Source organism: Aquila chrysaetos, chromosome 6 (assembly GCF_900496995.4).
Source record: "Aquila chrysaetos chrysaetos chromosome 6, bAquChr1.4, whole genome shotgun sequence".
NCBI classification, from domain to species: Eukaryota; Metazoa; Chordata; class Aves; order Accipitriformes; family Accipitridae; genus Aquila; species Aquila chrysaetos.
In genome coordinates, this window is record NC_044009.1 from 2,212,271 (window position 1) to 2,238,774 (window position 26,504).

The 26,504-nt window shown below is 41.1% G+C and overlaps 1 protein-coding gene across 1 annotated transcript in view; it reads left to right on the forward strand.

Annotated features, from left to right (window-relative positions):
• The window catches only part of LOC115343224, a 182,580-nt gene that overhangs the window by 140,225 nt on the left and 15,851 nt on the right, over window positions 1-26,504 (forward strand). Inside the window, exon 11 of the mRNA XM_041124170.1 lies at window positions 15,400-15,458. Within this exon, the coding sequence (XP_040980104.1) occupies window positions 15,400-15,458 (59 nt within the window). The remainder of the gene's footprint in view (window positions 1-15,399; window positions 15,459-26,504) is intronic.

The following is a 26,504-nucleotide window of genomic DNA, read 5'->3' on the forward strand; positions in this document are numbered from 1 at the left end:
GTAAAACACTAGTAATGTTAATCTCATCCCCAAATAGTTTCACCTGCTACCCTGGGAAGAGTTACTACTTCAGTGGCAGTAATTAGTGAGTAGAACTGCTTAACCTGGGTTATATAGGAAGTAGGACTGCATGCCCTTGAAGATGCTCTCTATGAACCTAGAAGGCCCCTCTGAGCTCTCTAGAGCTACTTAAGCCACAGCACTTTGTTTGGGCTGTGCAAGTGTATTTTATGCTGTGTTATGTAAGTGGCCACCCTCTGGAAAGATCAGAAAGCTTCATAGCTGTGCATTTCATGGATTCAATTATTATTTCGTCTTTTTGTCACCCGTAAGCTCCATCAAACCTTCCATGGTAGCAGCCACAAAAAGAAGAAAAATCGAGTACCTTTTCTGAATTTTGAAGGCAGGGCAAGCTCTGACAGTGGTTTGTGTCCCACTGCAACTGAAACCACAAACCCTACCAATATTCAACAAGTAACTAATGAAACCTGAGACAACTATAATCATCAAAGCGTTAAAAAACTTGTTTAAATATATTCCTACTTGGCGAATGCATAGGACTGGATTAACTAAAAGAAATTAGACCCTTTTAGGAAAGGTGCTATATCTGGCAGGATTTTTGAGACCACCCGGGATATCTTACTGTCCACTGATTTTGGTGGCAGGTAGGTAGGTACCTCTGTGGTCTTGGAAATCTAAGTATTATCTACAGGTTTGGATACTTAAACGCTTTTAAAAGCTATGCACTTAATCCTGTGCCACTTGCCATGTACTCTGCCTCATTACAAAAGTGGAGGATAGGTGCAACCCAAACAAAATATTCTGGGTTGCTTGAAAATTGGAATATTAAGATAGTGCTTATTTTAATCCAACTATTTATCTGTAATTTATTCAGCATCTATATTACATGCCTTCAAGGATAGTAGCAAGTTAGCCCATGTATCAGTTTAGCTCAATTTATGCATCTTTTCTACATACATTCAAAGAAATAGGTTTGTAATCCATATGGAAATAACTTCATGATACAGGGATCATGTATGTTGCCTTTGCAACATAATGTACAATGAAATCTGTAATGTAACAGATTTCTGTGGTGGGAGAGGAATGAAATGCCACCTATTCCAGTTGTTCGTGATATGTGGTCTCTGAAAAGCGTTTCTTTTTTTCTGAGAAAAAGCATTGGACATATCTTTTATCTAGATGTAATACCCAGCTGTTATGCAGTTATGTTTTCTTGCTTATGAGATCTTTAGTTTATTGAGGAGACAGCCTGTCTTGTGATCTCTAGTTTGTTCTTTTACTCTGCCTCAGACTGTATTCTTAAAAGAAAGTCTATGTTACATGGCTGAGATCAAGCAGGAATAGCAGATAGGTTGTTAGTAATGATTGAAGCTAAACGTGAATCAGCTGAATAGAGGGTAAGTTCATTAGACCATGCAAGTGAAAAAGATACCTAGTTTTATATGGTGGTTTTCAAGGCAGCAAATTGTTACTAGAAATTGTATTCTATTCTGTCACTCTTGTTTCTGTGTTGTGCTGCCTCCTCATCTGGTATAATATCCAGTTATGAGAATGAGAAGGAAGACATATGGAGAATGCAGATAGGCAATCTAACTCTTGGGTGAAAATTATACAACACTTTTTCCTGTTATTTGTATAATTAATTTGATATTACAGGCTTTACTTGTATGATTATTTCTAGTGGCTTCTGATACTTTATTCACTTGGTTAAAGACACATTGAGAAAATAAGTGTTTCAATTCACTGACTTAAAATTGTAGCGTACTTGAAATTGTTCCTCCATATTTGTGTTTGGCATGACAAAGAACAGCAAACTTTGCCTGTGCAAGGGTAGGCATATTTTGAATATTGTGCAACACTTTGTTCCATCTTATATTTCTATCTGCTGCATCCTGCAAAAAAGAAATTATGTTTTAATAACTGGAAGAATAGTTACTAGTTTCTATTTTCTGTCTCTAAATCTAGAAACTTTGATTACGGGGAGTCTAAGTATGTGGACTTCAGTGGCAAAGGAAAAAAGTGTATCACAGTCTATTATTAGCCCCAAAGAAAACCATTTTTTTTCCTTCTTTTTTTTTTTCTTGTTTTTTGAACCCCAGGAATATCTCTTTCTACTGATATAACTCAGCCACTTCTCATCCTGACCTTGTGTAGATCTTTGGGCCTTAAACCTATCACTTTTCTCAGATTGCAAAATTCAGACTTTATTCACAAAATGGCACTGGCCTGAATACCAAGTGCCACACTTTATGTGGGAGGAAGAAGACAGGAAAAATGTTGTGGCAGGTGGCTTAAAATAAATAAGAATAAAACAAGCTCTATTTGAAACTGCTTGGAGCTTTGAAATGTTCGAAGCAGTCTCTGCAAACCTGGGTTGCTTTGGAGAGCACTTGTGAGAAGGTCAGTCGCAATTATCATATGGTTTTGCAATTTTTTTTTATGGATATTATTACAAACACAGTGTGTGTGCATTTGCATCCTAGGAGATACATAAACTAACCTCTAAATACCACACCAAGACCCTAATTATAAATCCAGATATAGGGTACATATCATGGACCTGTATGTTAAATATAATGCACCTGAGACTAGGATTTGGCCTTAAAGCTATAGTTTCACTTAAGTTTTTCTCTGCCTGGATTATAATTTTAGTAATGTGAATAAGAAACTGTGCAGATGCTAACCAGATGCTAATATCAAACTGTAGTTCAACATGTTTCCGTGTAATAACTACAGTGTTACTATGGTGATAACAGATTCACTAGAGGTTTGATTTAATAAAGCAGGATTGCATGTTAGTATCTGTACAGTTGCCATAGTTTTAGCCAAACAATTGTGCTTCTTCTGACTGAATTGATGGTGTTGCCACTGAGCTTAGTTTCCCTTGTAAATCTGTTTTTCAAGAATAAATTTGCTATGTAAGCAGGTTCTAGTATATCGCTTTAATTGACCTCTCTTGTCTCCAATGGCAAAAAAGCACGGTTTTTGTGCTCATATTCAAAACTATTTTGCCTAGAGGTTTTTTTTTCTTTCCCTCTCTCTTTTTTTTTTTTTTCTTCTCCCCAAATGCTGCATTTGACTTCAACTTTAAAGATATTTGAGCCAACTGCTCAAGACTTCCTGAGAAGTTGGAATAAGCAAAGAATCTAAATTGGCTTTCATGTGAGATCACCTGTATTTGCAAGTGGCAGAAAAGGATGTTCAGTTTTATTGCCACCCATCCAAGAAACCAAGCGATAAGGACTTGCATGTTACAAAATATTTTAAGCTAATAAATGGCAGTCTGGTAGATACTGAAGGCCAAATTGTGCTATAAGTTCTGCAGTTAGCAGCTCAATAGATTTGTGGTGTTGGTCTGAACACACACTAGGAGAACTGCGTATACTTTCATTCTTGCATTTTGGTTTTGATCTTCCTTGCCTTGCATCCTGTCTAATCATTTACAGATCTACAGGGCAGCTACCAGCACCGTGAGAAGAGAAAGCAATAGAGTTTCCACTCGCAGCACTCTGCACAAGACACAGGAAAGTTGGGTCCAAATGAGTCAATTTCTTCCCTGACCTCAGACCAAGTACTATTTCTTCTCTAACTAGCGGAAAGCTTTGTAGCTTTTTATGTTGCAGGATCTTCTTAACCCTCTGTAGCTCCGCTTGCATCGATAGGGTTGCTTGAAGTGGAGGGCAGTGTGTGGGTCAGAACTGGGAGCTCATCTGTTTTCTGGGACCAAGAAGAGCTTTTGGCTTCTTTTATGTCTTAATAATAGAAGTAATAATAACAATAATTAATAACTATAATGATAGTGATAACCTTCCAGCTGAACATGTGCAATTTGTATTGCCTCAGCATTATTCCCAGGCAGAGCTTCATTGATATTCAGAGCATCGCCGTGTCTGTCACTGCTCTGTGCACTTTGGGTCTGGAATCCTTGGGGAGCCTCGCAGCTGTCAAATTGACTTCCATCATTTCTCCCCAAGCCGAGAGACAAATTATCCAGCCAGCCATCAGACTAGACTTTGCAATCGAACTTGCAATCTCTAAGCGATAAAACGCTGCCTCCCAGGTCAGACAAATAGTTTGGCCTGTGAGGAGGGGGAGGCTGGCTGGGGGTACTGCCACAGTTTGGTTTTTGGTGTCCCTTCTTTACAAGCTGCTATTGGGCTGCTGCTTTTTCTTCTTCTTTTTTTTTTTTTTTTTTTTTTTTAAGAGGTATTCATGGTCTAATGATTTGGCAAGCGCCTGGGTGAGTCACTGACATATGTCGGCTCAGAGCGCCGCTGGGAGAGACTGCTACTCCTGGGCACTGCTGCCGGGGCTCGCAACGCAACCTGCGAGGACGGGCACGGCTGACAGCTCAGCCCTGGCCGCAGGAAGGCAAAATTTACCCCATCAAGGGGCTGGGGCGGTGAGGTGAATGGGAAAGGCTTTCCCAGTTTTTTCACTCGCTGGAACTGACCAGAGGTTTGGGGGAAGCTTGTTCTAGTTCTTCGGAAAAGCGATTTTGGGAAGAGCCCGAGTCCCCCTTCCCCGCGACTCCGGAGCTTTACTCGGGATACCGGTCCCGTGTTGGAAACGCTGACCCAAGCTTTTCGAGGCCTCGAGATTTTCCCCGCACCCCTTTGTTTTCGAAACGGCCGGCAGCTTCAGCTGGAGCTGCGGCCTTTGGTGGCAGTGCCGTGGGGTTTTAACGAGGGGATGGGGGGGGGGAAACCCCCGTGGGCTGGACTCGGCCGCTGTCAACTCCACCGGCGGAGGGCCGCTTCAACCAGGCGGGGCCCCCGCTGCCCCGTCCCGCCGGCGGCTCGGCTCGGCTCCGCTCCGGGCGGCTCCGCGGGAGGCGGCAGCTGCGGTTCGCTCCCCGGCCCCGCAAGGCCTCGCACCGCGGGAGGCGCTCGGTTTAACTGGCGGGGACGTAACCCCGCGGCTTCTCCCCTCCGCCCGTCTGCGGCCGAGGCGGCGGCGCCGCCCGCGCCCCGGGTGCTGGCGCTGCCGCGGCTCCTCGCCGCCCCCAACGGCGGGGGGAAGGCGGGCGGAGCAGCGGGCCGCCGAGCTGAGGCGGGGGGGGGGGGGGGGGGGACGACGACGGGACGGGACACACGGGCCGGGCGGCGCCCGCCAGGGGGAGTCGCCGAGGCTCTTAAAGGGGCCGTCCCTCCGCGCCGTCGGCGAGGGACCGGCCCCGGGCCGGGGCACCTCCGACGGCAGCGGCTCCGCTCCGCCTGCCGCGCCCTGCCCTTGGCGGGACCCCAGCGGCGACGCGCGTCCCGCCGCTTCCCCACACCGCTCCCCCCAGCTGCGGCAGCGCACGGGGCCGGGCTCTTGAAGCGCGTCAACGCCCGGCGCCTGAGGCGGCGCGAGCGCCGGCGGCCGCCATTTCGCCGCGGGCAGAGGCCGACCGGGAGAGCGGGCTGGGGAGCGGGTTCCACGCGTGTCGGTCGGTCGTCGAAGGCCGCGGCTGGGCCCCTTCGCTGCAGGGCTGGGCCCGCCTGCAGCGCCGTTTCCTCCTTTGCCAGAAGCAGCGTGGCTTCCTCGTCTGCTGAGGATTTCGTCTTGCTGCTGAGGGGCGTGAAGGTGGAGGAGAGGCGGCAGCCGTGTTTGGAAAGGGATTGTGCGTGGAAAGCTGCGTGAAAAGAAAGTAGCTGCTGAGCGGTTAAAAAGGCCTTTCCCCGGGAGGGAATCTCGGTCGGGCTCGGCGTTCGGTTGAGAGCCGAGAGAAGCCTGCTGCAACGCAGAGGAATTCCTTCCCTGAAAAATCTGCTCAGTGCGGTGCTGGCTTGGGACAGAAGCACCACTGACGTGCCGGTGGCCCCTGCACCTGCATGTGCTCTCCCCACGAACAGGCTGTATACAGAGGAATCCAGCTCAGGGTAGTGCTTTGACCCATTCTTCCTCCTCAGTGCGGTTTATGGAAGTCCTTCCTCATAAGAGGAGGAAGTGAATCAAAGAGGTGAGGTTGACTGGAAGTATACTGTTAGAATCTACCTTTGGGTTGTTTTAGAGGCAGGCAGTGGGGTTTTAACGTCTAGAGCAAGAGATCGCTCAGCAGTTCTCCAGCCACTTGTATTTTCCCCCAAAACAGAGGTTGCCCACGTACTTGGAAGATCAGACATAGCCCCTAAAGTATGACATACCTCTCAGTTTATCATCTTAACTAAGTACATGGATGGTCAGCCTTTTAACCAAGCTATCCAACTTCAGTCTCCTACGACCCTATCTCGTCATCCTCCTAGGTCTTTCCTAGATGCTTGGGTTCCAGAAGAACAACACATCTCAATCCCTAGGAGCTTGTTGCTGGGAGAGGAAGAAGACATCTGGGTTACTTAAGGTAGCAGTCCTCCCGGGGACAACGTTAGATGCCATTGAGCAAGCTGCCTTTGTTAGTGGATTGTGCTTTTCTCTAGATCATGTCAGAGGTCGAGATTGGACCTGGAATAAAAAAGATCTATGAGAAAACAGCACTTCACAGAGCTGACTTCTTCTCTTGGTGGTCTCCCTAATGACTTTCTCCTCTCCCTGTTCTCTGGGGATCTAGGTTAAAAACAAAATAACACAGGTCTTCCAAACAGCATTTTCTCTTTAGCTTGTTGATTTTAAGTAGCTGCTTTTAAGGGCTGGTTTCCGTTCCATTTAAGAATTGTTAACATGAGTTTAAAAAAAAAAAGTGTTTTATTAGTATTACACTTCCACGTGATAAAGAGGCAAAGTGTCAGCTCAGTCAGTTTCCTCATGGCCACATGGCCATACCACATCCACTGGCTGCATGGAAGCTCCTAGATGGAGGTCAGTTTGTCCTGTAAAGCCATAAGAGATGAGCATCTGCCTTGTAGTGATCCAGCTCTTTTTGTGTGTGATCCCACTACTGTTATAATCAGCTGTGTTTGGGTGAAGCTGCAAGCAGGATCTGCAGGCAGGCAGTTTCCTGATGAGGATTTTCATCTGCGCTTGAAATATAGCCTGCTCCTTCAGAGAGGCTCAAGTTTTGTTAAAACTTAGAGATGCACTTTCAAGTCCATGTTTCCTGACAGTTCTACTGTTTCTTTGCTCATTTTGCAGTTGGAATTGATCAGTGTTCTACCTTTGGTTTTGTAATCTGCATATGGCGCTCTCTTGAAGATGCCCAGAGTTGGTGATAAAGTGCTTTGTTATTTAACTTCCAGCATATTTATGTCAGATTTAAATGCAATCTACAGTATTTCTTTTTCTTCAGAACGTTCTGAAGTCAGTTAGCATTGGTATCAGGTCTAAAGTGCATTCACTTTCAGGTTTTTCACTTTCTTCTTTCCACCACCTCAGCTTTTAATTATGGCTGTCAAATAAGAGTACAAGCCAGACGTGGCATTTAGCAACCTAATTCTGCCATCCTTCTTTTTTTCCGTTTCCTTTCCTATAGGCGTCCACAAATGCCTATACCAGTGGGTACCTCTGACATTTCCAAATTGCAATTTGACAGTGTCAGAAAAGTTCATGAATTATTAAAATGTCTCAGCATCATAGAGGTTGGAAAATTACATATCATTTGACAAAACAGGCACACACAGAAAAAGAAAACCCCACCCAGGCATTCCCAAATCAAGAGAGCACCTTTAAAACTTTCCTTTGAATTTGCTTAAAAGGCTCGAATAGTAGGAGAGATGCATGAGTCATTCTCTCTCTGTCTCTCTCTAGAACAGGAAAGCTAGCAGAGGGTGGAGGCATGTCAGCACATAGTGTGGTACACTTTAAAATACCAGCTGAAATGACTAGGCTGAAGAAGTGGGAGGACTGATATTAGTCACACGCTATTACATAGTTCAGAAGATGAAGGCAGAAGGAATTACCGGACAGGCATATGCCACTTGGCCCAACCTTTTAAAACGTGTATCTTGACTTCAGATCTCTTAATTCTTTCTTCAGAATGCCTCTGTTTGCCTTGCACTGTGAGTGGGATTCATTAACTTGGCCACACAGAGAACAGCTGACTGTTCTTAAGCTGAGATGTTAGAAAAATGGTCGAGTTTACCACACAGACAGTATCAGTACCTTACATCCATGATTATTTTGCTCAAGCCTTTTGTTCCTTGTCCCACTGGACAAGCACAGGAGCTGTTGCGATCTTCCAGCTCCATGAGCATTAGTGGAGAGGATGAGGATCTGTGTAGGAAGTGCCAAGATCATGGTGATATCTTTGATATGATTTCCTGCCCTGCTGCAAGCAATTCTGTGTTAGCTGTCTGCACAGTGAAGTAATACATTCTCCATTTCTCGGGCCCTGTACCTTCACCGTTCTTGGCATTTACAAGATTACGCAGAGTTGGCCTACCTTGCAGAGAAATAGGCTGCATTTTTTCTGGTGACCACAATACATAGGCCAAGAACTTGGATGTAAGCGCTACGTCAGGCTTTGTGATAGCAGTAGTAACAGAAATGATTTAGGTTCAAGGAAAGGGGCAGTTTATCCTTTGGATGTGTAAATTTCCCAGTTATAATGGAAGAAAGCTTTTTGAACACCGAAATCTTTCTAACATGTTGAATATTTACTTTTCCTTGGTGTCTGCAGCTGAAGGATTTTGAAGCACTTTACAAACCTCGGTTCACCTCTGTGTGCTCATCTTGCTCTCCCAATGCATCTGAAACTGTTATTTAAATCTGCTTTGTATGCAGAAGTTAGAGTAAGTGACCTGTCAAATTTTGCAAGTATCACAGCCATAAACTGAGCTCAGGAGTTATCTTTTCCAGTTTGTGTAAACTGCTTGTCCATGTTAGCTTTTGATATACTGCAAAAAATCTTGAAGCCAAGTAAATAATAGAATGCAGATCACACGGCATAAGATCTTGTCTTGTCCTGGGTTGAGCATGGATACTTCCAAATTTAACTGCAAGGCTCCCATCTTTCCCAAGCTCTCTGTTTTTGATAGGTTTTAAGTCTAGGCCATGTGCCTGGTGCAAGGCAATTAGTTGTGCTGTGTAGGTCTGGAGGTCAGTCTTTCTTGAGCTGAGTCGTAAACTGCCTTTGATAGTAAGATAGAGGGGTGGTCCCTGTTTTGCCCAGGACTTAGTGTAGTATTTCCTTCTTTTTACCTGTTTTATCCAAAGATGGGAAGAGGTTTGTACTTGGATAAACTCATCAATAAATACAAATAACAGTTTGCTGGTCAGACCCTCTGCTTGGGCTTGTAGAGATTTACGGGATACAGCCCTTTTATGTAGCTGAATTTTTAACAGAAGGTGTTTCATTAAATAGGCCACATCTTGTCTCGGTTCTATACTGCTTTATCTCTCTGCAGTACATCTGATAATCTTATATATCACATTTAACCAGGCCAAAAATAAAACCTGCAACAGACCTTCCTAGTTGTCTGTGACTGTCTTGAGAAGTACTTCCATCAGCCCTGTGAACCGTTGTGGATTTGTTCTTACCCAGATTTCAGCCTGTTTGCCATGTGCAAATATTTCCTTAGTACCACTCCTCAAGAAATATTTTAAATGTCAGATATAATACCTTTTTCTTTAAAGGAAAAAAAAAAAGGTCATGATAATTTTCTCTTAATTTTCTGACAAATTCTGAAATTAATTATTGGAATTGTACCACTCCTCTGCCCAAATTGGATAGCTGGAAAGTGTCTTAACAGCTGTCAAGAATTCTCAAGTGAGTAAAATACATGCTAAAGCTTATGAAAGTTTTTATAAGTGAGCTATTCTAGCTGATGTTATTAAATCATTTCATTTGTTAGAACATCCAAGGTAGTTTACCCTTCCCTCTGGTTAACTTGCTCTGTAGGCTGGCCACAGCTTTTTTTTATGGCATACATTGAAATCTCCTTCCCAGAACCATAATTTTAAGGATAATAAGGGCAATAGCAGGCAAAGAAAAAAGACCCTCTTGCCTTTCATAGTGAAACTTGGCTTTCTGAGTGCATTTGTTTGCTTTTTTGATTTATTTTCTTTTGATCAGAACCATCTGACCCTTGTGTTTAAAGGAACATTCTTTGCAGTTTTGAAGTCTGCCCATTATAACATCAGTTCTGCAACCTGCAGCGAAAGGAGCAGGCGGGTGCGTACTCGGCTGTCTCTCTTGGCGTGCAGAATCCACACCTGGAGCATATCAGCAATGTCCTTGGTCCCTATACAGGGGGTAAAAATCCTGGTTGCAAAGTTATAGATTCCCTCAATTTGTCAGAATTTCCATACATGTGCAGAATACTGTACACAGTTTTCTTGCATGAACCTTTCCTCTTAGTGTTTGGAATGGCAGTGTTCTTGCTCAGTTTGAAATACGTTTTCCTCTCCTCTGCGCAAAAAAATATTCCCAGCCTCTCCGTTACACATGCTGTTTTTAAAGGCAAAACCAAAAATATTGGATGCTAAGAGAATTGCACCCAGCAGCATAAGAAAAATGTGCTAACAAGTCAGCCAGTATACACCCATTTCATGCACGGAACCAAGATCAATGCTTTAGTGGTGAGATCATGCAGACTTCGGGAGGAAACAGAGAACCGAGATGGGGATTGCTGTGATATGTGGGCTCCATATTTTATGTTCCTACGAGCTCTACTGTCAGCACAGAGCAGTAGACAGTTTGTGTTTAGTTTATTATGGAATGTCGGAGTAGAGAGAGAAGTAGTTCCTTTCCTGGGGCCATGTTTCTTGTTCTTTGAGGGTGCAGTTTCATTTGTCAGTCAGGCTGGTCTAAGTTGGCTTTGCCTCCCAACTACCTCATCTTGCCCCTTTCCTTTTGCAGGCAGTCATGATTGTGCAGTTGGTCATTGAGATGAGGCAGCTGAAATCTAAAGCTTTTTTGTTAAAAGTGAGCATGGTTGTGTGTTTAGCAAGTTTCTAACACAAATTTGTGCAGGCAATACTAGAGAGGGCTGTGCTAACTACGCAGAAATTTTACTGCAGTCAGTGACCAGGTACTTCTCTGGAAATGATTCCTAGCATCTTATTTCATTATCAGACGTAAAATAGGTCACTTTGTGGCTTTGAATTCTGTAGTGAATCTGTTCGGGTGACCTCACAGCAGCATCCTACAATCTGGCATGGTGGGTTGGAGCAGCAACAATTTCTTCACAGCATGAACCTGCCACTGCCCTTCCTGGTTTTTCTTTGAAGTAGGTCAAATCTATGAATTGCTAAGACTCTGTGGACCCCTCATTTATTTTACCTTCTAGCTTCCAGCGTGCGGAGTAGAGAAATCACCTACCTCATTCTGTCTGAGCACTAGCAGCTTAGGTGCAGAAAACACGGATAGCGCATGCTAGGCCTAAATCGGAAAGGCTCTCAGTAGCATCGTACTTCAGCTTGAAGAGGATAATCTGCAATGGGAAGCTCTTAAGAGAGTGGTTTTCATTCAGTTGTTTACAAATGATTCTTTTCATCCCTGTTCTCTAACTTTCCTTTGGTTTTCTGGAAGTGTTACTGTTGTATCATCTGTTTGAATAGATTGTGTAAGTTGTGTAACGACATTTAAGGTTTTACTGACGGCTGCCTCAGCCTTCACAGCTTCAGGAGAAACCCTTGTATTGGATCGAGGAGAGTCGTCTGGGATACCGTGCTCAGAGTGGGTCTACTCCAAGCACAAAGGTGCCAGTGGAATCGTGTTGAGGGAGCAGGGGGGGAAGAGACAGGGAGACTATTCCAGTATATTTTGGTCATGGGTAGACAAATCCTGTAAAGACTTGAATAACTGAAAATATCTCTGGCTTTATCTGCATGTTTCTAACTGGGATACAGGATGTCCAGCATCTCCTCAGTAACTGAGCTGGATGTACTAGAACTGCCTTGTATTTGTCTCATTGCAGTCTCACTTGAACCTGAGGGGGTTAGAAATTAATTCCAATTACCTGAACTTTACAGATTTTCCCATAAATATCTAGCTTATATGTGTGGCAAAATTTCCATTCTGGACATCATACAAGCATGGTTTTCAAAAGAAAACTACTTTTAGTAAACACCAGTATCATTATTTAACCCAATTAAACAAAGCAATATAGATTATTTTTTTTCCTTACCAATGAGAAATATAGGGTGCAGAGCTGTATTGTAAGATCTTTATTAAATGTATTTGAGTGACCCGTTTGAAATGCTGAGGGTCCTTTGAGCATGTCTCTATTTGTTGTATGTTTGTACAACATCTAACGCAATAACCTGTAAAATGTATGTCTCCCACCAGAACAAAGTAACAACTACTAAATGGACCTCTACCTACCTTTGTTAAAAACTCATTAAAGCAAACTGTTCCTCCTCAGGACTTTCCTCAGTTTTACCTATCATGCAGTGAAATGCTTGAGTCTACCTTTTGACTCGTAAGTCTCTTAGTAAATTGTTCTTTTAGTAAATTGTTGACATTTGAGGAAGGTTGAATATGAGCTTTATTTTTAAAAAATTTTTTCTACATTCCTCTTCTAAATTTGCACTATAACTTTTTGCACTGCAGCGAGTCATCTACATGTTGGGTTTTTAGTTTGATTGTTTGATAGCCTAGGTTCTGTCTAGATGGTCAGGATGGTCATCCCTGAGTGGAAACAATGGATAGTCAAGCTGTGCCCATAGTTAGGATATGCTGTGCTCATTCTTATCTTCAGTTTCAATTAATTTTTGGATGAAGTAATGTTTTACAAATTATTACTGTACATCTGTGAACCTATACTTACTCGGAACTTCAAACAATAAAATTCTAATACACTTTTCTCCTCTGTAGATATTTCTAATTGGTTTCACTGCTGTCTTCAAACAATTCACACATACAGCATTTTATTCCCCTTTTCAGCTATCTAGTGGGGGATCATTTTGATATTTTGTGGCAACAGTGGCCACAAGGGTAAAGATACGTTCTTTCTGCTCCGATTTTGAATCATTCTCTAAAATCAGAGAAGGATAAATGTTGTTAATAGTGCATCTTGATAAGACAAAAACCTTGTTTATTACTTTTAATTATGGACTAATCTCGGAGGACAACACCCTTTCATTAACTAAGCCAATCAACCCACATGATTAAGTATTAGTAATAAAATGGTACACTGTTGTTGCTACTTCAGGAACAACTTTGCCCTCTTAGGAAAAATCTCAAGAATTTTGTTCCTGCATACTATGTTAGAATTGGTTTATAATTCACTATGCTTGATCACCATCTAAGAGTGAAAAATTCCTGTCTAAACTGCAGGAAGTCTGACAGCAGCTGCTGTTGTCTTCCCTAAAAATTACTTCTGAATTTTTCAGCAAAAGTGCAAAACTACTTCTTTTTAGGAGTGTCTATCTTGACTTGTTAATTTGTAGTTACAAACTGGGTGGGAATGTGATCTAACCAGCTAAATAATACTTTAACCTTACTATCGTGAGCGTGTTGCTTACTTTCATGCTCCCTGTATGCTAAGTGATCGCATCCTATATTCTGCATCTCGCATAGCCGTATTTAGCCTTTGATAGATCAGTGATAGAATCATCTTTAGGTACGAGAGGCTGAATATATGTAACAATCTTGGTTGCAGACAGAATAGAAATTATAATGGAAATACGTTTCATCTATATATTTTGGCATCGCGCTGCCAGTTGAAGTAATATTTATTTTAAGTTAATAAATGTTGGGTCCTTTTTTTTTATCTTGTGTCTGCATGTGTGTGTGCACACAAGTTTTGATCTCAAGCATGTTATTTGGGGAAATACAAGAACTTTCAGCAAAAAATTGCTCAGATGCACTCCAAATAATAGACAGAATTTGAGCTAGGACTCGTGTTAGCAGGGATACTCTATCTCTTACTTGTATCTGGCAGGCTCAATCCTGAATCCTGACCCCAACACCTATTTGTACTTTGTACGTGTATTTCTCACATAGTGATCATCTTCTTGTATAACTATTTTCTATTGTTCTGACATGTATAGGTTCACACATAACCCAAGGCTTTACTGGTATTATGTACAATTATTTGAAATCATTGCCCATGTGTCCGGAAGAAGACTAGCAGAAATAAAAAAGCAATGGATTTTTTTTTTTTTTCTTTTCTGTTTCCCTGATGTTTCATGGTTTGGCTAAGACCTTTCTTTTTTTTTCCTTTGAGTTGCTACCATACAGCTTTTTATGTAGACCTCTTTAGAAATGTTCTTTGATGTCTAGGCTATTTAAGCCAAAATTCTGTTCATTTTTTCCTGGCGGCAGTTATTTCACAGCAAGTACATTAATTAAAATTTGTGCTTGTCAAAGACTGCCCCTTCAGTTTTTTTGCCTTAGCAGAATGAATCTTTTCTTTAGCCCTACTAGACTATCACAGTACAGCCATAGAGACAGTATAGATTCTGAGATCTAAAGAACAAAGTGTCACCCTGGGAGCGTCAATTTAAGCCTTATCATACTTTTATGCACTTATATGGGTACCTGATTTGTAATAGTGCTATTCACCAACATCTGCCGTATTGATCAGATTTGAGACATTATTATTTTATACTCTAGATGGTACAAATACAAATAGCTGTCAGAATGGTCTAAGTCATTTGCTATCAGTCTGATATGTGAACTGCTTCTTCATGCTAAAAGATAGTTGGGATGGAAAAGTGGGGAACATTCTGCTGCCCTCATGTTGGTGATTGTTGTAGCCCACTGCCAAACTTTTCAAAATCTTCATTTGCCTTTTTTTTAATATCTTTTTGTACTGTTTCTTATTAAGATTCTGCTTAATACAAGCATTATTTCACAGCTTCAAGCAGGTGCCCAAGGAAATCTGCAAGCAGTCTACAAAGTTACTTTTAGAGCAAAATCCAGATGATATTTAACAGAAAATCCATGTGTAATTAAGTCTTAGGGCCTTAGTGGAGTGTCTGTCATTGAGTTCTGGGGTTTTTTTAATTTTCTTCTCAGGTAAGGACTTTATTTTCACATCTTTGAGTTGGATTTACAAGCTGGTAAAAACAAGTACAAAATGTTACCACTGTTTTGTTTAATTTTTTATTCATAACAAGGGAAAGCAAAGTTTCCTGTTAGAACAGGTATTCTCAAGTTTCACTAGTGAGTATTGGGTGAGAAACCTAAAGCAAACATTTATAACTTTGTTATTGATATGGATGGGAATATGTCCCAAGATACTTGGCAGCTGGTCTCCTCCTTTATTAATGATATTGCACAATTAGCTATTACATGAAGGTTTGTCATTAAATGCTTTTCTAAGGAAACTATATATAATTTTCCTCATTTTACTGACTGAGGAAGTTAAGGTCTAGAGAAAGGAAGTGATTATTCACAGAGCCTGGAGAGGAAATTGAGTCCAGAATTCTGTATAATAGACCATGTAGACAATGTAACATGCCCTAAAATAACCACTGCATTTCAGATATGCCTGTGTTGCTCTGCATTCCAAAGACATAAAATATCTGTTGCTCTTCTTTTTAACCAACTATCCCTCTTTCTCTGTTTTCCAGCTAATATCATGGAGCCAGGGTGTGAAAACACAGATGACTTGTGCCCAGCAAAATTCTTGGTAAGTCAATTAAATTTCAGACTTGGAACAAAAGGAGTGTGATCAGTGATCCTGCTGTACGGCTTTACTTGCTAGTCAATTAGTTGCAGTAGAGCAGGAAGCATACAGCTGTTCAGTCAGACATTACTGCTAATGTGCTTGTGACAACAGGTGAAATTGTGGCTTTCAACAGGCTAGCAGGGAAGACTTAACCCACTGCAAGGAAGGTGCAGAGGAGGAAACAGTGCCGGGAGAATGGTGTCGGTGGAGCCTAGAATGCAGAAACCCCTTTATTTGCTCTGTGACTTCAGGTCTCAGCCCAGCTCTTTGAAACTGTGAGTGTCAGTACTCAGCAGAAGAGTAATAATGTGTTTCCACAGCAGCTTTATTTGTCTCTGTTGATGTCCTTGTGCAAAACACAAATCTTGAAACAGCTTGGCCCAGAGTAGCTAGATGAATTCAATCTCTTCTGAAAGCTCTTGTCTCTGTGGGGCCCTTACACAGCATGGAGATACTGAACTAGATGTTGACAGGTCTCTTGTTGTGCACAGTTTGTGTCTTTTTTGTTTATCTGCCATGAGTAAAGTCAATGGTCCTGGTCTTGTTCTTGTCAGACTAATCCTGTCTGTGATGGGTATTCTTTGAGGTCAAGGGGAGTTGCCTGTGCCTAGTGGCCTTCAGAGCTTAGTCCACTGAATTCAGGGAGGTCTTTGCCTAGAATTAGGAGCTACAGCCTGATTTTGTTTACTGCCGTAGTTAAATCTGAGTAGGGTATCCCCATATTCATTCATTCTTTAAAGCCATGGGTACTAAAGCAGGCAGCATCAGCTGCAAAGCATTGATTAAAAAGACAACTTCCCATTGGCTGTAAATCAAGATTGCCATGAAGTTAAAGTCAGAAAATGGGATGGTTGGGGGGTGGGGGAAAGGAGGAGGGCTTGCAGGGTCTTGCAGCTGTTTTCACATCCTCTCTCAAATAGAATTTCTTCAGTTAGTAGCAAGGATTTTATGCAGGAAAACTTGGAAGAAATCAGGTCGCACAAATGCTTTTTTTTCCAGGAGCTGCCATAAGTTGCATTACTGCATGTTATTTTATTCCTCTTTTTTTCTCTCTCTGGAACTGCAAAAGTGACAGTGCTTTAAATGGAAAGATTTGCAGCAAGCCATCAGTCATTGTGCATGGAGGATATATCTCCTGGTTTAGTCTTGCTTGTGCTTCCATAAATCAGCATAGCTAAAATATTTGTGGTTGTCTGTAGGAGATTTATGCAGGTGGGAGATTAGAGTCAGTCTGTCATTTTTGTGGGGGAAGTGAGAGATGGAACGGGCTGGGGAATGCTGGCTTGCAGGAAGGAAGGATTTATAATAATGTTGGTGGATATTTAGGGGTTCCATAGAGACAATTAGCAAAAAAATCTGTGTGTGTCTGTTTGTGTACATGTGTACACATCTCCCTGATTTGGAAACAGGCTGTTGTTTCCCTGCATCATTTCGTAGTTAGTCTAGTCAGAGAGAGACATTATATGGAAGTATTCCTTTTCTCAGATCTGCCTTCAGACTTGGTTTTCTTTTTTCTTTTTTTTATCCTTAGGTCCAAAGTGTTCTGTATATGGGTTATGCCTTACTTTTGCTGGCATATACCTAACTTGCAAATTGGCTGTGTGAGTAATTGTGTCAGGTTAAAAAGATCTTGTAGACTGCCTCTCATCATACAATCACTGAACGTAGGCTTAGATACCTTTGCTAATAATTGTGACTATGTAAGTTCATCTGAGCAGGGAATGAAGAGGAAGGAGGGGCATGAGAAATATGTATTCTAATATTGGCAGCAAAATCCGGGTCACATTTTCAATTGCTGTAACATTGTATGACTCCGCTGACCCTAATGTTTCACTAGTTCATAGCAGCTATGAACGTGGCCCCTGAGTTTAGTGGAGATACGCTGATTTACACTAGCTGATATCCCGACACTTTATTTCTGCGTGACAGAAGCGGCCCACCAGGAATGCTAAGGGTGGAATAGCTGTAAGAGTCCTCTAGGTCTCTGCTAGTTAATCTTCCCTTTGCAGTCTCAGGCAAAGGCCAGGACTGAGCCGTGTGAAGGTCATCACTGTAGCTTCTCTTTTGCCTCATTACTAACCTTGTTCTGAAGCGCTTGCTAGTTTAGTCAAGGTTCAGCAGGCAGTGGGGGGAGGCTGCAGAGCCCCGAAACCTTGTAAATACATTTTGGAAAGCTTAAAAAAAAGTGCTGCATAAAATATGATACTCAAAAGTTCTGTAGCCTTCTTTCTCCAATAGTGGGTTTCTGATTTTCCAAATACCTCTGTTTTGCACCCTCTGATTATTTTTTTTTCCCCAGTTTTACTTCAGACTGAGCTGTAATATGATACAACCAGTCAGCAGCGGCCAGCCTGCCTTCAGAGCGTAGCCTAGGGAGTCCTGCGTAATTCCAGCAGTCAAGTCTGCATAGTCCTATCCTGAGTACTTTTCTTTAGGATCTGAGGAAGAGGCAACTCCACCTACAGGACTCCCAAAATCAACACACTGACCAGTGGTACCAGGACCTGACTAGGTGAAAAATTACCCCCTAGTTCATTAAGCCAAAATGAGTCTCCAGTGCTTTACTAATAGAGGAGAGATGCTTTGCCAGTACTATTTAGGGTGGGGAAAAAAAAAATCATGAAAGGAAGTGTTAACAGCTTTGCTGAAGTCGCATTGCTGTGCTGTGTCACTATCATGTATGCTATTAAACTTAAGTAAAAATAATTTCCCGGGATGTGTGTAATATGAAGGGACATACTAGTTTTAAATCAGATTTTTTTTTCTGTTTTCCATCTTTGCCAAGTCCCTATAAATCTTTGCAGTTGTAGAGACAGCCTAAAAAACTGCTAACATTTTCAACTACAGAGCATAACACTGAATAAGGATAGTTGAAAAATTTCTGTCAAAACTGTGTTTAATGGAAAATAAGAGTTTTGATAAAATAGCATTTTCACTGAAAATAGCTGCTTTCCATGGAGAATGTTAGTTTTTTCACTGCAATATTTTGACAGAAATTTTAAAATCTTGGGCTGAAATATGTACAGCTGTTCAAGTCCGTCTAGTGCCACTCATATTTCTTCACCTCCTCAAATTTGAGGTATTTTGCCAACTCTTTGGTTTTTAACATTGTGATACTTGGGAGTTTTTGTCAAGCTCACCTCTAGATTCATGTCATAGGACTATTAGCTTCATGTTTAAAAACCTGAGTTTCTATGGCTTTTGAAGTTGGAAAAAAAAACCTCTTGAAAATGCTATCCAAGTATGCCAGGAATTAGAAATCAAAGGAAGCAAATGAAAATTTTGTTTGCTTGTTTCAAATAACTCTCAAGATTTTTAAGCCATTTAAAAAATATTTCTATATAGAAAGTGTATCACAGTCTGATTAATTATTTTGAATACATTTCTCTGATAGTGCTTTTTTGCATAAGTTCCAAATGTATGATTTGTTAACCAAATTATGTAAGGAATGTTAAAAAAACAAAACAAAACAAAAAAAAACCAAAAACACAAGAAAAACACAAAACCAAAACCGCCTTAATTTTCTGCTGTGAAGTGAGTGATAATGATGTCTCCCTTACCAGGCTGTGGTAAAATTTATTGGAAGTATGTAAAACGTTGTGTGATCTTAGTACATCTATATATTGGTTGTGTTTTGTAGCACAGGTATGCAAGCATCCAACAGCTCTGTTCTAGCCGATCTAGATTAACTGCAGGGGTGGCATAGCAGGAGTTGGCATACAGACCCATTGCAAGGGGGACAACACATGGGATACTTATTCCCTTCGGGGGGGCTGGGAGGAAGCCTGTGATACCAGCTCCCTACCACTGTTTCTGTCTGTGCTGGCTAAATTAAATCAACATGAAAACAGATATACAGTGTCAGGCAAAAGATTTGTCTGTCCTAATCCTGCCTCAGAGTATTGCTCACGTCATATGCCCAGGGAAGTGTAGGAGAACAGAGCAAATGTATTGTGATACCTACCCTGTATAGACTCCCAAACTCCATGTTTCAAGGTCTTGAGTCAAATGTGCTGCTTTTTTATGTAGGGTTTGTTGGTGTTTCTTCTGTTTGTCAAATTGCTTTTTGAATTTTAGCAGCCGCAACATGCTGTGGCAAGGAGTTGCAGTTTACTTAACTGCTGTCCGCATAGAACTTGTTCTGTGTCTTTACCTATCCTATGCTCCATTTTCTGTACCTTTTCTGGTTCTATTATTATTTTTTTTTTAATGGGGGGAAAGAGGGCAGTACTGGATCTGAATGTGGGCATTATTATAAATTTACCTAGTGATGTAAAAATGCTGTCTGTTTTGTTTTACTTTTCTAGTGATTCCTCACGTTGCGTTTGCCTTTCTGCATGTCATTAAGTATTATGCTGTTTTCATAGAACTTTTTGTTGCAATCTGAAGATGTAGTTGCATGGCAGCTAGAATTGGCTTCTCTCTCCGTGTTAAAATGACACCTTTGTTGTACTGATCAAAAGGGACTAAGAGGGTGAAAGAGGTGAAAAGGAGGAAAAGGGAAGCCTCAGAGACTTGTGGGCAGGAACCATTGTTTTGTTTGTGCCTTCACTAGCAGAGGCACATCTGAACATTTCTCATTATAGCCGGTATTGATTGGTGCTTTAAGATCCCTTTTTTAATTCCAAAATTAAGCTGCAAGCTGCCTGTCTTAAGAACTGTTGTCGTTGTTTATTCCAGGACAATAGTAGAGTGAGGGTGTAGAATGACGGTCTAACAAGCATACAGCTTGCTGGCAAGTGCTAAATGGTGCTTGTTCCAAAAGGGACCTGGAAGCCCTTTCAGGAAGTATTGTTAACTGTAATATTAATTTCTGCCATAATAAAGCCTTTATTTTTTTGTTTTCCATGGGTTCTCTGTTCAGAAGTTAGCATCCAAGTAGCAAAACTTTATTCTAGTAAGCATCTGGAAATCTTAGGCTGTGTCCATACTAGTAAAATCAAGGATGCCTGGGAATGTTCCCAGGAATGTTCCTCAAACGTGGAACATGATACTGTACTACTGAAGTGCTGGAATGTTTCTTGGCAGAATTTTGGCCCATGCCAGCTAGTATTTTTCTAAACTGTTCCCAGGTATGGTTTGAAGTTGGAGACCGTTCCCAATAAGTAGTTTATATGCAGTCACCCTGTTGCAGAGACTTGAGAGAGATTTCTAATACAGGCTTGAGCCGTTCTCTGTCCGCTGCCCTTAATGTTTGGGAACATTCCTATCTGCATTTAAGTTACTAGTCTAAGTATCTTTTACACAAAGTTAAACTCTGGTTAGCCTCCCCCCCCCACCCCTTTTGCTTTTCATGTCACCTTTACTTTTTAAAGAATGTGATAGTACCTCTGAACGTATTTCAGGAGATCGTTTACATGGTGTTTATTTTAAATTATGCTCCAGTGGATGTCATTGTAGCTGATTCTGTGTTCACTAATTTCCTTTGATCAGGCAGACATACTTATGGTGATTTAAAATGCTGTTCACGGGCATGAACTTGATGCAGGAGTGTGTGTGAATATGTAATAAACTTTTGAACAATATTAATTAGTTTGTGATGTGCTGGCTATAAAGAGAGATCAAAGATGTACTTTTCTAGAGCTATGTTCATATGTAGTAGGAAGTTCCCACCCCCAAAATACTACTGTTTCAAGAGCTGATCTACAAAAGGAGTGTCTTAGGTTCACCCTTTTGTTTATTTGAGGGTTCAGGAAATGCAGGGTAGTGGCTAATGTAAAATTCAGGCACTTGTATGTTGTAAAAATGAACACGTGAAATAGGTATGTGCTCAATATATAGATTGCAGGCATCTTTTTTTGTATGTGTTCACCAGAAACTAACAGTTACTGTGGCTCTTCATTTTGCAATTGTTTAAATTGATTACCTTGATTATAAATAGCTAGATTAATGGATAATAAAATTATAGGATAAATTTTCATATATAGTATATAATTATAATAAATAAGATGACAATGATCAATATTTTGCTTACACATTCTGAATAAGTTGAAGTTTGTTTGATTTGTCAATATGAATTAAAAATGAGTGCTTCTGTCTCTGGGTTCTGGGGTGTGAATTTGGGGTTGACTCCATGTTAGTTTCTGGTAGAATCCTTAACCCAGTAACAAAGAAGTGGTAGTAAATGGGCCTGAGTGATTCTGGTGAACGAGAGTGTCTGGTCCATTTAGAATAAATGATGTACCAGTAGTAGAGCAAAGCTGGAAAGCGGAATGTGTAATTGAGACATGAAAGAAATAAACGCTCCAGTGATGGGAGGTGCAGGCTTGCAGGAGATTTTCCTACCGGAGAGCAAGCAGCTTCACAGCTCCTTTAAAACAAGGCATCAAGCAGATGCCAGTTTACTGGTTTCCATGGCGACTGTTACTCTGATGTGCAAATGGTGTGACCTCTGTGATCACTTGAGGACTAATATAAGTAAATTTGGTTAAAAAGTTAGGTCTGGCACTGTTGCACTGAGACCTGCACGCCCTGTTCTAATCTGGTGGAAGGGAGGGAAGTTTAGCCCCTGCAGAGTGGCGCATATGACATTTCATACAAAGTACCCCAGCCGCTAACTAAACTTCTGATCACAGAGAGAATAGTTGTCCTCAGCTTTACCTCACAGAGTACTTTCTTACTGAGTCACTCACAAAGTGACAGACATTAGCAGTTTGAAAATTTGTAGCCCATGAACATTGATGTGAGTCCTTCCAGTTGCCTCAGTGGGCTTTAAATCCAGCTCACAGAACAGAAGTTTAAAATTCCAAGCTTCCACAACAAAATCACAGAGCTTGTAAAAGAAAATTTCCCAGACTTATTTGAAACCAAGTTTTTGCATTGTTTGAGATGAAATGCTTATCAAGGTTTACAAGCCTTCCCGGTAAATTTTACCCGTGTGTCGGGGGAATTCCCCGCAGGGGGTGGTGGTAAATATCGAGGAAAGAGCTGTAATGTAATTATGAAAGCATGAGAAACCATAGAGGGTTTTTTAAATGAATTTTCAGGTTCATTCACAGCTTGGCTGAAGAGCAGCTGTGGGAAACAAACCTCCTCAGAACTGAAACCACTGAGCCTAGCTCAGAGTTGCAATGCTTCTGTAAAGCAGGGAATTTAAGCATTTCAGTGTTGGGGAAATGAAACCTGCCAGTGCCCTATTTCACTAGGTGAGAAAGCAGGCCTTTCTGGGTGGTTTGGACTTCATTACAGAGAAGTTTTCAAGATGTAGGAAGAGGAAAGAGTTATTTTAAAGTTCCTTTAGCCCTGATATGTCTGAGAAGGGAAATATTTTTGTTTAAAATTTCAGAACTAATCATCAGTGGCTTAATTTAGAGAGACATTGAGCATTATTTTTGAAAGCACTGGGTCCCTGTAGCTGCCACTGAGTCAGCTGGAGAGGGACACAGGTGTTCAGCATATGATGAATGAGCAAAGATGTCTTAATTGTTCTCACGCTCCAAACTGAAGAAGGGCTCATATTCAGTGCTGGGATCCTGCTTGGAACTGGTATTCTATCACAGAAGCAAAAGTACATGAAGACTTTTTATATCTGTCAGTGAAACTAGGGGATACTAGGGTAGAAAAAAGCCTGAAATATGATCAGAAAACAAAACTAAATTGACCAAAGAATGTTTATAAAGTATTTTCATGATGTTACAGACATTTATTTAATCCACTTTGTTTTAACAGAGGAGGACTAGCCCTTTCTGTGTCTTTGCCCTGTTACACTAAGTTACACAGTGGTGTGAAACTGGAGAGCTGTGTTATAAAAATCTAAGCAAGATGTTTTTGTGCAGCATTCCATGCAAAGTAGCATTGTAGAGCTGAGCCTGCAGCTCCTGAACTGTACTTCAGTTTCCCCAATCATGTGCAGACCAGTTCTAACACAAGTCAAAGGTAACTCTGAATTCTTCCCCTCCTTTAAAGGTTCTTGGGCAACCAAAGCTATCTTTGCATGGAGCAATGAATTCAAGGAAGATAGATGCCAGTATGGTACATAATTACGTATTTGCAGTTTGTTCCTGAGCCCAGTGGCTTGTGAGATTAGCTTTCTTCACTAATTCATGCTCCAGCCTTGGACACTTGACAGTGCGTTCTTTCCCTGCATTACAGCTGAACTGCATCCCAGCAAAAGGGTCCATATGAGAAGCATTCAGAGAGATGATGCTTTGGATTTTTGTTAGAAGAAATCTAGCTTCAGGCAGCCACACAGCCATGCAGTGTCCCTTTTCTTAGATTGTATAGGGTATTTTTTCTAATGGACCTTTTACCAGACTAGCTTGTATTTTTGCTATGTATACAGACTCCCTGAGTAAACACATGTAAACAATTTCCTGAAATATGTCAGTGGCACTATCAAATTAAGGATTACGATATGCTTTCTAGCTATTTTCTCTGTGTATGGGACAATATGAAGTGTGGAGCATGCTTCCCTTATGATTCTTCTCTTTATAACCTAAATTTGCAGATTCATTTGTTCCAACAACTCATGAAGAATTAATGTGGAAGAGACAATTTTTTTGAAAAGTATATTACAAATTTGATTGCATTTTAAAATCAGTGCCATTGGGATCCAGATTTTCAAAGACTCCCAAGTGCTTTACTGTCCAATGATTTAAATTGGAATGAGACACCTCTATGTCTTTTGAAGGTCTGCAACTTTATCTTTTAATTGCCACTGTAATAAAGAGATGGTGGTTTTTTTTTTTTTAAGCCTGCCTGTCGTTCTGATAACCTCATCTTCTAGTGTCCACCCTACAAGACCTCCCCAGCTTTTATCTCTAAAGCACCAAGTTCTTTGAATGAATTTTCATTTGTTCTCAGCTAGATAAGCAGTATCCTTGTAATATCCACTTGCTACACTGTCTTCATTGACGCATATAGCCTGTGTGGTTAAGTCTTTATCAGATTAGTGCTTATCAGACTGGACAAATGCAGCCTGGACGCTCTTCTTGTATCACCAGGGTTACATTAAAGACTAGTCTGCCCTGTAGGTTAACAAAGTCTCTATTCAGGAAAGTGTTTAAGTACATGCTTAAGCAAGTGAGTAGTCCCATTTAGTGGTAATACAGTTACTCTTTTGCTTTGTTAAGAATATGCTTTAACATTTCCTCAGATTAGAGCTTGAGGTTGGCTGACGTATCATGTAAGTATTCATCTGTACAGGAACAGAAAGGATATAATTGTCAAGATGGAAATAGGTTCTGATGTTGCATAGTTAAATGTGAAAAGTATGCACCTATTACAGGTGGCGTTATAGGAAGAGGAAGTATCGGTTTTCCCAGTAGTACACAAGTAGTTTTGAAGCATGAAAAATATTGGCAGAAGACAGTGTTGTGCTGAAGAAAGCGCTGTTGTGCGGATGCACTGTATTGTGAAGTCTAACTAAATCAGATTTAATGCAAGAAGATCACTTCTGTAACGGAAAATTGAAATATGGCGTAAGTGCACATGATTTGAATTCACGCTGAGGAAAAAAAAAAAAATCCACAGAAAAACCCAGTCAATGGTCAGGTTGTTGCCAAGACAAAATAATGTTGCTTTTAAAGTAAAAAGACTTTTTATATTTCCTGAAGCTTTTGGGTGGTAGAAACCCAGAGATGACAGCAATGCTCACTGATAACACAGCCTGTGCAGTTAGCAATCAAGGCTTAAATTTAGTGGAAGGAATAGTAGGTCACCTGTTCCCTTGCCCTTCAACCTGAACTGCTCAATATTTCTTAATCACTGATGTAACTGGGACTGACAGCTAACCAACAACTGTGGAATTCTTATGAAATGTATTCTTGCAAAGGTGACAGACATTCAGCCCCATGAGGGGAAAATTTCACTGCAGGATTTTTCCAATTTGTAATTGAGTTTGCTTTGGGGAAGACAAGGGGAAGAGGAAAAAGCCCTGGAACACTGGCAATGGTTGTAGGTCATGACCTGTGACAGTGAGTCAAAAACATGCCTTGGTGATTTCTGCCAGATGGCTTGGGGCTTTGGTTCCCCAGAATTTCAGCTGTTTGCAAGAGATAAAACCAGGTCTTTGGTGAAAAGGGAGGACAATTTATTTTTTTTCCCCAGAAAAGTTTTCCTGGATAGGGTACCTTGCTTCGTGGCTGGTTGGAACACAAGTCTTGGACAGATAAATAGCATTGTCCAAAAAGAGATACATGTATCTGGTTTTGTACCCTGGCTTTAAAAGGTATCGTTCACGGCATAGAGAAGCGTTTGAGGTGTCTGAAAATACCAGTACATTCAGCAGTTTGAGTTCTCTTACGACTTCCTTACTCATCCTACTAGAAGTGCCAAAGAAATAAAGCTCTTCCTTTGTATCCTTCCAAAGTGGACAGAAAACACTCCCAGATGTTCAAGAAAAGCACCAATTGTAATAGAATGCCTAAAATTCAGGGAACTTGTCTATCCCTTCCTTTCTTCCATGAACTTCAGTGCAGTCGTGTATATCTGTACAAATGAGGGGTTAGCATCTGATTGCTTTGATCACCCAAACTGTAGATAATGAAAAATCAGGCCTGAGAAATTTGATATGTTCTTGAAGAAGCGACATCTTGGCTCTTTCAATGAGGAGTCTTAGTTAACTTCCCAGTATTGGTTGTAGTTTTGTGAATCCAACCTGTGGTAGGTGTGAACCTTTCACAGCTTCTTGTTGGGAATCGTAGCTGTTTCTGACCTTAGGTGTAGGATTAATCTTTGAACTGCAGAGATCCTTGGACCGATCTCCAGTGTGGCAGCCAAGATACCAGCCATTATACGCAGTAATGAATTATACTGAGTTTCAATTCATATACGTTTTGTAAATTATTAATAGCTGCTTTAGTAAATAATTGTTAACCCTAGCGTGTGTAGTGCCCTGACCTGTAAAATGTTTATAATATCTGTGAATAGTTTATTGCTTCCATATAAACTGCTTATAAATAGAAACTTAGTATGACGTGTGACTAAGCACAAGAACAGAGGAGGAGGGGACAGGGTGTTTGGCCTCTCTTATTAAGATCAACTGGATTCTCATGACTTTGTAGGGAT